This window comes from Dermacentor silvarum, chromosome 11, assembly GCF_013339745.2.
Source record: "Dermacentor silvarum isolate Dsil-2018 chromosome 11, BIME_Dsil_1.4, whole genome shotgun sequence".
Classification (NCBI taxonomy): domain Eukaryota; kingdom Metazoa; phylum Arthropoda; class Arachnida; order Ixodida; family Ixodidae; genus Dermacentor; species Dermacentor silvarum.
Window position 1 is genome coordinate 117,469,179 of NC_051164.1, and position 11,779 is coordinate 117,480,957.

The 11,779-nt window shown below is 48.0% G+C and overlaps 1 protein-coding gene across 1 annotated transcript in view; it reads left to right on the plus strand.

The window, feature by feature from the left end:
- Positions 1–11,779, plus strand: part of LOC125941618 (sodium-dependent glucose transporter 1-like) — a 41,121-nt gene extending 29,342 nt beyond the window's left edge. The window contains exon 4 of the mRNA XM_049659332.1: positions 9,599–11,779. Within this exon, the coding sequence (XP_049515289.1) occupies positions 9,599–10,545 (947 nt within the window). The 3' untranslated portion in view covers positions 10,546–11,779. The remainder of the gene's footprint in view (positions 1–9,598) is intronic.

An 11,779-nucleotide genomic window follows, 5' to 3' on the forward strand; every position in this document is an offset into this window, starting at 1 on the left:
CATCACTCTTGATTCAACCTATCACCGCTTGATTCACCTTCATTAACTCTTAATTCAATCTCATTTACTATTAATTATTTTAGCTCACTCTATCTCATCATTACCTTTCGTTTGACTCCTATCACCCAACTAAATCCCTTTAATTCACTCTTAATTCACCTCATTCACCTCTGTAGCCATTATCACTTCAATTCACTTGCTTAATCATTTTTCCACCCTTAATCGCCGTTTTGTGCGCATTATCACCTCTTATTCTAAGAAGATAATTTCGTGTCGACGACGTGGTTTTGAAACGGCCTTGAAACGGAGGCCTCACCATGAGACAAAACACAACTTAAATCGCACAAATGTTCAGCATCAACATACCTGCACAGTCGCAGGTATGTTAGGTATGGTAGCGGCTCGGCGTGATACGCAGTGCTTATGTTCCCGCCAGTATCGAATGACGTCTCTAGTCTCCGGCCAATCGTCTGTGGTCAAAGCGACAATCCGCCTGCGTTAAGGCTCATTCACGCCACGACGACACGACACCGATTGTGGTCTGCCGGCGACAGCGTTTTCCCTCCTGTGAACTGCTGTCGCCCGCAGTCGGCAGACCAAAATCGGTGTTGTGTCGGCCTAGTGTGAATGAGCCTTTATGATGTGCTACAAACATGATTTTGCAGACAGAAGAATGAATGAATTTGGGCAATATGTATCTTCACATAGCGGTGCCGCAATTGGGCCTGCATCAAAGCAATACAAGAGGACCACGGTTCCTATAGTTAAATGAAAGGTCTGGGGTACAAGCGTTACGATGTTCGAAAGAAAATGATAAATTTGGGAGATATTTCTTTTGTAATAACATGCGAATCGGCGATCAGATTCAGAACTGTTGAAAAATGTGCGTTGTAGAAGCATCGCATCGTACGTCGGATATTCTTTTACGAGATAACCACTCGTTCAGTATTTGACAAGGGGTGCGTCAATCGTTCTTTAGCGAAATCAATCCTTCTTTAGCGCGAAACGAAGTGTGGGCACGCAACCCTGTCTGGCACTGTTAATGAATGGCGGTCAGGGTGCAGCAACGTTGCCCATGCTGTCAAAATGACAGCACTTCCTTACAGTGCAGCATTGGTTGTGACCAGTAGAGCAACGTGCAAGGCGAGTGTGACGGCAGCTGCGATGTCATATGACGGCCGACGTCACAACCTGTCAAGCGGGGCAACGTCTCACAGCGCCGTGCTACGAAGAACTGCACCGACACCGGACGCGTTCGTCGCCGAAATTATTCGCAGTGTGGCTCCTCTGTATACGAGGACGAACACGTCCGGCGACTCCACCACAGGGACTGAGGGACGTCACTGAAATCTGCAGCGCGTCTCGTGTCGTAATGCGCACCATTTTGCTTTCGAGACCGATTTCCACAGAGCGTGGGATCTCCCGCGGATGATGGCCACACCACGAGGTTGCGTGTACTTAACATGACTCTAGAAATTTGTCATTGACTCTAGCCACCGTATCATATGAAATACACATTTACATATATATGGCTTAAAGCTCCTTCGTTTGCACACAGTCCAGCCTTTGATGTAACAGCTCGGATCTTACGGAGAGCCTCGGTTAGCCCCGCCTCACCCACTACCGACGAGTGGGAGTGGGAAGATCGAATGACCAGATTTCATGAAATTACACAACACCATAGATTGCAGCTGGAGGCACACATTCCCGCCGCCTCACCCAAAATTAAACAAAAAACAGTCTGTCGAATTGCGGCAGTTACAAACCAGATCCTATCCGCGGGTCCAGCTATCATGCACATAATACACCCAGATTTATACACGACTGACAAGTGCAGACACTGCGACTCTAGAGCCACCCTAGAGCATATCCTATGGGAATGTGCGGGTATAACACACGATAACAGTGATGCATCCTCAAACAGCGACACTCTTCGCGCGCATTGGGAGTCTGCGTTGCTCGGCTCGGACTTTCAGCACCAACTCTGGGTCGTCCAGAGAGCCGAGGAAGCCGCCAAGGGCCAACAACCCTTGGCCGAAGCCTAGGCGGGGTCCAGGCCCAACCAACCAAATCGCAGGGCACTCAATAAAATTATTTGAATGAATGAAGAGGGAGAATCACGTCCATGCGTTTTTTTAATTACCTATAGCCGGTTACTTTCATACAACGTAAATTAAGAAAATTGTCATCCAAGGTGAAGAAACAGGACTATGCATATAGTCCAAGTTTCTTTGTTAGTAGAACAAATTCCAGGCTGTTCTGTGGCTTCGGTTTCGGTCACGATGATGATATTGTCCATTTTCTGCTCCTGTCTGCTACGCAAACGTTTTGTTGACGCTAACCTATTTGTTTTTGGGCTTACTTGTGTGACGTAGAGTGGGGTAATTTCACGTATGCAACCCTGTCTCTCGGTAGCTTCCTGGGCTTGCTGGATGGCCCAAAGCTGGTCCTGGAGATCTGAGCTAGTGAGTGCGGCTCTCCACCGCGCCCTGAGTTCATCCGGGGGGATTGCAATTCTCCTCTGAACTATTTCGCAATCCCAGAGTACATGCTCTAGGGTCGCTCCTCTATCATCACATAATTTACATTTGGCCTCAGGTTAATATGTACCGGGTAAGTTCTGGTCTCCCTCTGCCACCAAACCTTCAATTGCCTTTTACTATAATCTCTATTGCGGCCATGTCTATTTGCCCCCTGCTATTCCTAAACCCAGGGGCTTCACGGAGGCCAGCGGGGCCTGAACCAATAGCTGGGTAGATATCCTCACATTCCGATAAAACATGTTCCATCGTTTCCCTACCGCAGCAAGCGTCTTCGTCCTTGGTGTGCCTCGCTTTATAACTACGCGTTCTCCTGATCTCGCTTCGAAAAGTAAGGAGCTTCCCTTTTGAGTTATCATAAATTGTCTCTTTCCTGATTTCCTTTTTCCCGAGATGTTTGAAACGTCAAGCGCCATCCGCCGTCTTCCCTGGGGTACAGCAAAACGAAATTGTTGTGCGCTGCTGTGAATAACGCAAGTGATGCGTGCCAATTTCTCAGCAGTGGGCGCGACGTAATGACCGCATCAAATCTACATGCGATTAAACAGTGCACTCGATGTTGCGTATAGTACAGAGTGCTATTTTCTAAAAGCGTCATTTAACTTCACATTCAGTGTTTGTCTGCTCACTGACACGTCTGTCATTTTTCCTGATTATATTCTTTCCGTATTTTTCACCACGTCAAATTTAAAAAAGTGACGGTTTACATCACGACTACAAATACTTTTTTTTTCTAGAGACTTAGGCACTGCTTCATTTAACAACCAGTTAAATTTTCTTGTCTATTTTATTTTCTTAAGGTAAACAAAAGCGTGAGGAACGTTCATTTTCTCGGTTAAAAATAATGCTTTGCATGTGGAATACATTAACTATCACGAATTGTGCTGGCACACATTTCAGCCTGAATTTTTTGTTTCAGACTAGATAAATATCGGAAAACTTTTGTGAGGAGAGGTCTATGTTTACGGAAATATCCCCTTTGTTTATACCGAGACAGAAAGAGCGGTCTGACAGCCAAGCGCAGTTTTTTTTTTTTTTTCAGAAGCGGGTACGACGTCGGTTCACTATGCGTCTTCACAGCAGCACACTGACGTCAGAGATAATCGAGGCCTGCTAAGCTTTCGCTGCTTCGCCACGCAGCGTCCCGTTGCAAAGGGCGAGTGGGTAATTCATGGTCTGTGCCGGAGCCATGGCGTATTCGATTATCGCAAGAAAAAAATATGTTGATAAAACCGGCAGCTAAGCGTGTAATGGTGCACCACGTGGACCGAGGCAACCCGGGAATCCACGGTCGTGATTGTGGCTACGTGCCCTTCTTTGAATGTTCTCAAGTCTTGGCAAGGCACAGCTCGCGCGCGAAATTATAGAATCACATGACATAAGCAAGATTGATAGCCTGTGCGTTAGTTCCCCGTCTATTGCGTTTACCAAGTGAGATCAGGTGCCTAAATCAGTTCTGAAGGTTTTCTCGTGTCAACTCTTGGCCTTTCAAGTGGTATTTCCACCGTACACTTTTCTTTCTCCGCACGCCTCTATATATCGCTCTTTTTGAAGATTATAAAGGATTTTAAAAATCGCCTGTGGCACATAGCACAATTCTAATCCTTGAACTAGAGTAACTCGAGGAGGCGGACGTTATAGTTGCTCAAGAAATCAAAATGCGCAATCAACAAATTACCAAAGTTGCACTAATTAAGGTTTTTAGCTATCTATATACTTACACTGCAACTTATGTAGTCGCTGGGTCCGCATCCAGTTGGAACGAGTTCTTAGGATGACACCAGTTTCGAGTAGTCCAAAAATGAGTAACTCTCTCCCCTCACGCAACGCCCGCTCGTCGAGGCGCGCTCGTGACGTGGCGTCGCGCAGCCAATGGGAATGGAGGTCTTGCTGTGCCGACGTGAACAGCGCAAGACCCCGCGAGCTCAAAGCGAGCTATACTCATCCAGGGGTGAGCACGCTACGGGAGGACAGATGCTTCGGCGCTCCATCCTGCGGACATGTTGGTATCCGCTGCGACAAATGCACGAGGAGTGGCATTTGCCGATCGCGTCTGAGGTTCGCACACTCGAGGCGAGAAGTCGCGCTTTACTTTGAGCACAGAGCTTGGGCTTCTTTTCCCACGAAACACGCAACAGATATGGGGCATTGCAGTGCATAGTTGTTTTAGAAGGTTCGCGCGGCAATTACAGAGCGAATGGCCATTTTTTAGGGCGGCTATTATATACACGTCGGTGCGAAAGTTGACTCCACGTAGGTTTCGCTTACAAGTAGCTTGAGACTGAACGGATATCGAAGGGTGCGAAAGCCCGGCTTCGCTGATTCGTGGCGCACATCCGTCAAGTTCAATATTTCGCCGGCTGTTGAGTTCTGCGCCTCGTGGCAACTACGCCGTGGAAAAGATAGCGCTGTGTCCCCTTGACGACGCCATCTGTCGACGTAGCCACGCAAACATTTTGTCGACGCTAACCCGCCTGCTTGTGTGACGTAGAGTGGGCTACTTTCACTTATGCAACTTTGTAACGGTTCACCAAATCAACACTTTCAGACAACTGCGGCGCAGTGCTTGCTACGAACTCACTTGTGCAAAATGCCTAGATGAATGGATTGAAACGGACTGCACTATCTTCGGGATCAGTTGATATTTTTAAACTGGGGCATTTTTAGACTGCACTATCTTCGGGATCGGCCCACGAAAAAATGCAGGCTGGAAACCAAGTTACCCGATACGGAAAAGTGGAGCTAACTCCTCTTAATGTCGACCTTGTCTTCAACATCGACATTAAGAGGAGTTCCAGGTTGTGACCTAAGAGGAAACTCGGAGCAGCGCCTCCTCGGCGATGCTCGGAGTCAACACCGAAGCCGCCTATTCGAATACTTGTGAAACGCAGAAATGAGACAACCGCTGGACCGATTTGAATGCAGTTGAGAGAGGAATGAGTTTGTTGCATTCTTCGCAGAGCTAGGATGGCGAGTTTTTTTCTTCTTCTTTTTTTTTTACTGACCTATTTTTGGAAATTTTCGTAAATAATTCGAGGCACTAAATCAAAATTGTGCTTTTGCATTATTCTTTATTGAAGCGTATGCTGTTCTGTATGTTGTATACGTGATTCCGAATTATGTATGCACTGTTTTCTTCACTTTGCAGAGGGTTTGTAGCCTCTGCCTTACGGTGGTATAAGCCATTGCATATTTTGCTTGCTTACGGAGGTATATAAGCGGCTACACCAAGAAGAGATATTGCCGTTCTGTAAACTCCATCTGTTGGAGCATCTAAAGCAGTCGGATTTTTATATATGAATTAACAGCTTAAAACTGTTACATTGCTTACAAGGGTTTTGAAAATCGCTTTCGATATATTATTATAGGTACAGTTTACAGAATTGTGACATCGTTTTTTATTGCCGAGTTAGAGTTGTAAGGTTGATTGTCTCGTTCTTGAAATATCGCAATTTTCAACAATTCTTATTAAAAAATAGATGGCCTAAATAAACACACCTACCTCCTACCAGTCACTTGACATTAACTTTTTATTTATTTACAGTACCTTACAGGTCGTGCGGAGGGTGCATTGAGTAAAGAGGAAGGGGGGGGGGGGGATGTTAGCAAAACAGAGTTTTTAAAGCAGGAGCATAATTCATCAACTTATAAACATGGCATAATAGGAGGAAAAACAGAACGCCGACCAAAATGGCGTTGTCAAAAATTCTTAAACGTTTCGGCTTCCACACCGAAGCCTTGTTCACTGAGCTGAGAGGCAAAAAAAAAAAAATCTTCAGGTTAACTCCACGTCAATAATCGCTTCAGGTATCTTGCGTATCACTACGCCTGCTCAGACTCGTCGATATGGCTTTCGGACACAAAGTTGTCTCAAAAGCTGAGCCCCTATTACTTCAAGCCAGGACTGCAAAGCAACCGTCAAATACTTTCAGAATCATCCGTTCTTTGCTCGCCGTCGCCTTGATGATGTTTTCGACAGCATCCAGCTACACGTCAAGGCTCATCTTCAATGCTGCCGCTGTGAAACTATACGCACCGAAACAAAGTGGTACGTCTCATGCCGCGCCACAGGAGCACCACGTCGAATCGGGTCAAGTCAGCGGTGTGCACTTTGTCTTCATACGCACCTAGCTAGCCCGACCTAAGTGTTCTCGAACTTGGACTGAACTTCAACACGGGTCCTGCACCTGACACCCCCCCTAAAAAAAAAAGTTATTTGTGCCGTGGAGCACGCCATTGGTCTTGTCGATCACTCCGAGCGTGAAAATACCCGTACTCCTGCGATCAGCCTTCTCGCCAATCTCCCGCATAAGCCGCCTTGTTGCCTGAGCAGCAAAATGCCATCAAAAGTCTCCGCAGGGATCGCGACATAGTGCCAGCCGACAAGGGTAGTGCCGCTGTTATTATGACTGCATCAGTAAAATGTTGAACCTGGTTCAGGATAAAAGCACCTACACCGTCCTCAATCGTAACCCCACACTAAAGGTGGAACGGGATTTGCAAACGCTTATAGCCGACATTTCCCGCTTCGTGCCGCCAAAACACGTCATTTTATTATTCGCTCCTTTGCCACAACTGCTCCGCTCCGGCGCTATATGGTCTCCCGAAAATCCGCAAGTCAGGCACTCCGATGCGGCCATCGTGGATTTGGCATCCTCTATGCCTAAATAGCATCGAGGATGCCATAAATTTCAGCGTCGAAGAGGAGGATTCTGGACGGCTCCCTTTTCTAGACGTATTGGTAGAACGGCACAGGTAGCGGTTATCTTTCAAAGTTCACCGGAACGACACGCACATAGGGCGGTATCTTCATTTCACTTCTGTAAACCCTGCGTGCCACAAGCTGTCCGTGGCATTTTCATTAATACAAAGAGCCCAAAGCATTTGTAGTAAGCCAGGAGACTTGCACTCCGGTGTGACGTACCTGTATTCGACGCGAGCTCGGCGCGTGCAGCTACCCGAAAATCTTCTTCAACAAAAATAGCCCCGCGTCCTACGGAACCACGTCGCACCGCCATTCCGTTTGTTCCCGGCATCAGCGAAGCTTTGCCACGTGTCCTGCGTAAATATAAAGTCGCGAATGTAATTCCCAGCCGCAGATTACGTCACGAGCTTGTCAACATCAAGAACAAACTAAGAAAGGTTCCCTGGCGTTGTATATAAGATACCGTTCGCGGACTGCGATTATGTCTACATTGGTGAAAGTGGCAATTCTGAGCGGCGCCTGCAGGAGCACATGAGCGATGTGAAAAAGAAAAAAAGTATCTTCCAGTGCAGTCGCTGAACACGCAGAAAGCAAGCAACACGATTTCAGCTGGAGCCAAGCTTCAGTCATCGACAAAGAAAAGAACTGGACGTAACGACAGTATCTGGAATATCTGACTGTCCAAACCACAGCACACACGCTTAATCGAAACGACGGCAATCTTTCGCCAACATACGCAAGATGCCTGAAGCGATTATTGACGCGAATTTAAGCTGAAGGTTTTTGCTTCTCAGCTCAGTGAACAAGGCTTCCGTGTGGAAGCCGAAACGTTTAAGAATCTTTGACAACACCATTTTGGTCGGCGTTCTGTTTTTCTTCCTATTATGCCGTTACTTCCCAACCAGACGAGATTTAGTCAAACTCTCGATTTCAACTTATAAACATAACAAAACAAAAAAAGTCGGAGTTCAATAATGCTTCACCAAAGAAGGTGAAGCATTATTTGCGATAGCAAATTAGTAGAGAGCTTTACGGAGTAAGGATAATAGTTTTATCGGCTGTATAAATTTAGACACATTTGCTTACTAAGTGAATTAACAAGCATGGTGTCCGCGCGCACAGGCAAACATGAATAGATCCCACTCTATGACCGCAGACAACCGCTGTCAAAACGCTGGCGTGATCAACGCGGCAGCAGCAGTGAGCGTAGGTTCGTGCGGTCTATGAGCGGCGAAAGCACAGCGCGTAGGAGCCGTGCGCAGATCGCTTTCAAGATACGGTGCACGCGACCACCCGCAGCCGCGCAAAATACAAGTGCGCAGTTGCTGGCATAGTAGAAGCCGCACCCCCTCCATCCTGCGCTGCTTTCCCGCTTTCCTCCTCTCGCGTACGAGATTGAGTCACCAGTTCGTCTTGCGCCGGGTCGCAATATACGCAGTTGGTGCCGCGGCACAACGTCGCTCCCCCCTCCGGCCTTTCGCACGACGGAAGACATCGCGCTTGCTCTCCGCCGTGCGTTCGCTCTCCGTGAAAGCACGCGTCCCTCGCGTGCTTTCACTCGCACATACAGCATACAGCGCGCGGCGACGATTTTATCACCCTTGGACTTTATACGGAACCTCACGTCGACCGCGATGGTAGAAATGAGCTTGGAGTGTCCATATAATTGCTATCACAATAATATCCAAGTGGTAATCATAGCGAAGACAGATCATGAATACATAAAGAACTAAAGAAATACATAGTCATTATTGCATTAGATAATTAAAAAAGGCCAAGGCAAGTGAAAGTAGAAATCAGCTGCAATCATTATTTAGGAAACATATGCAGCTGCAGCATTTTCCGAAAGGCCACTGAATCGGGTAGCGAAACAGTTTCACCGGGAAGGCTATTCCAAAGGTGGATAGATGAAGGAAGCGCAGACTAATTGAAAGGCAGCACCTTGAAAATGTAACCAACCTCATCAATTTCGGTGCCGCGGTTGCCTAGAAAAGCAATTTCTCCGTTCCCATGTATTTAGACCCGAGCTGTAGCTTCGTCTACGTTGTTTTGAACGTCTGAGCGGTGCGAGGGCTGTTAAATCGTACCAGTTACGACATTCCTAAAAATCCGTTTCCACAGCCCTGGTTAATCTGAAATCATGAAAACTATAATTCAACGCGCCATCTGCGTTGAACAAATTAAGGAGCGTTGTCAAACCTCGAATATGGTGGGCGCCATGCGATCTCGGAGGGCATGGCCAAACATAGACGCTTTCTTTTCGTTTCTGATCTGAATGGAGGCGATTTAAACGCCGGCGAAAGCAGGCAAACTTTCGCAACTGGCCTGAACCGCCTTCTCGGCCCTCGTGCAGGCGCCAACGTGTGGCTCATCAACCTGTGGCCTAACGGGTGCGGCCCGGTGCTGCAAGTGTACCACCTCGCCTTCGGAGTCGGGGCATTCGTGGCGCCGTTCGTGGCCGAGCCTTTCCTGTCCGTCAACGTCTCCTCGGCTGCAGACGCGTCTGCGAACAACACTGGCCCCTGGGCTCACGTTAGCGGCATGCTGCCCAGCGAAGGGGCGACGACCGTCTCCGCAGAATCGCAACTATCGTGCGCCTTCGGCATCGCCTCGGGATTCATGGCGCTCGTGGCGGCTTCGATGTTCACCGTGTACCTGCTGGATCGATCAGACTGCAAGCCGCCCGATCAGTCGAGCCAGCCCGGTAGTGGCCGCTTTGCCTACACCCTAGTTGCCTTTCTGGGAGCCTACATTATGGTGTATCTGGGACTGGAATGTTCGTACGGCCAGATGCTGACAACGTTCGCTGTCGAGAGTGATCTTCAGATGACCAAGTCCGAAGCGGCCTACCTGACGTCGCTCTACTTCCTCACGTTCACGGTGGCCAGGATCGGCTCCGTGTTGTGGTCCGTGTTTGCTGGGCCCTCTTGCATCCTGGTTACTTGTCAAGTGCTCCTCACCGTCACGTTCGCGCTGCTCACAGTGTTCGGGGCCTCGTCGACCACCTGGCTTTGGACGCTGTCAGGTTTTGCGGGCGTTTCGCTGGCAGCCGTTTTCGCCGCCGCAGTATCCTACGCCGTTCAGTTCGTGGTCATGACCAACAGGCTGATGTCGATGGTGACGGTGGCAGCCTCCCTGGGGACCATGGCGCCGCCCCTCTTGGTGGGTCTGTTCATTGAGCGCCACCCCATGGTGTTCGCGTACGTGTGCTTTGTGGCTGCCCTCGTTATGAGCGCACTTTACTTTGCCATGTACCTGGTCACCAGGGGCAAGCCTTTGCTCACGAACAATTTAGCGTAACACGCGCATCTCATCTCTCGGAGAAGGTGCACGGGGCATCCACTGGCGAAGGTGGCGTCGCCTGAAAGCCGTTGTCTCACCTGCGCTTGGCAAGGGGAAGCCAAGGTTGTGCAACAGACGGCAGTCAATGGAGCAGCAGTGACTCGCACGTCGCTTAAACGCCTATTTAAATCTCTTGAACTGTCATGCATTGGATTTTTTTTCTTTTTTTGTGTGTGACGTCGGCCGATCACGCAACATCAACAATACGTATCGAGATAGTGGAAACTTGGACTTGTTGGTTCATGATCGTCCGGTTGTATAGAACAACCCGAAAAAATGTACAACCCAAAATATGTGTCAGTTTGTGTGCATCAGGAAGTTTACTTTACTGTTTATAATTTTCATGTTTGCGTATGCTCTACAAGGTGTTTCGCGGAACGTGAACAAAATTTAAAAAAAAAGTTGTACATCTTAACATATGAATGAGGCCAACAGCATAGCGTTTGCAGTCGTCTTGGTTTACTCAGAGTATATTAAAGTCAAGATATTTCTTTACTTACCTCCCCGTCGTTCGGCGTGGCTTTTTCGGCGACTGCATGTGTAAACAAAGGCGGTGCGCCGATTCTGACAGCAGCAGTACAATATGATACGCCATCACAAGCGGGGATGGGCCGATGTCGGTAATGCACCTCGCCTATTCTTTGCCGCTTTCACCGTCTGTGCCGTTTCGCGGCGTGTTTCCCGCACAGCTATTGTGGCGCGCGGAGAAGGAAGAACAAGTTGCGAGAGGAAGCGTGCACTTGCGTGGAGGCGCTGCTGTACACGTCACAAATGGTGTTCGTTCAGATCAACGCGGCCTCAAAGGACATTTCACAACGTCTGAACTGGTATGTACAATCAATCATTACTTTGAAAATGATGTAGTAGGTGCGTGTAACGCCAAGGGTACGCTGTGTCGCGTAAAGCGAAGCGTGGTTTTCCTGCACTTTCCTACAGGTTTGACATGGCTGCACTTCTCGCGTTACAGCGCGGCCTCCTACTCGAGGGATCAAATACATGAATAATAACTGCTTTGCCATTGTCAATGCCATTGTGTATTAGATGCTGCAAGCGAATTCTTGAACGCTATGCATTGTAAAGACAAGTAAAATATGTATTTTTTCATAAAAGAATGTATTTGTACATGTCCCAAAAATTGTGGCGGAAATAACTGATATCAATGCTTCCATGTTTTTTGTCTATTTAATAAGTA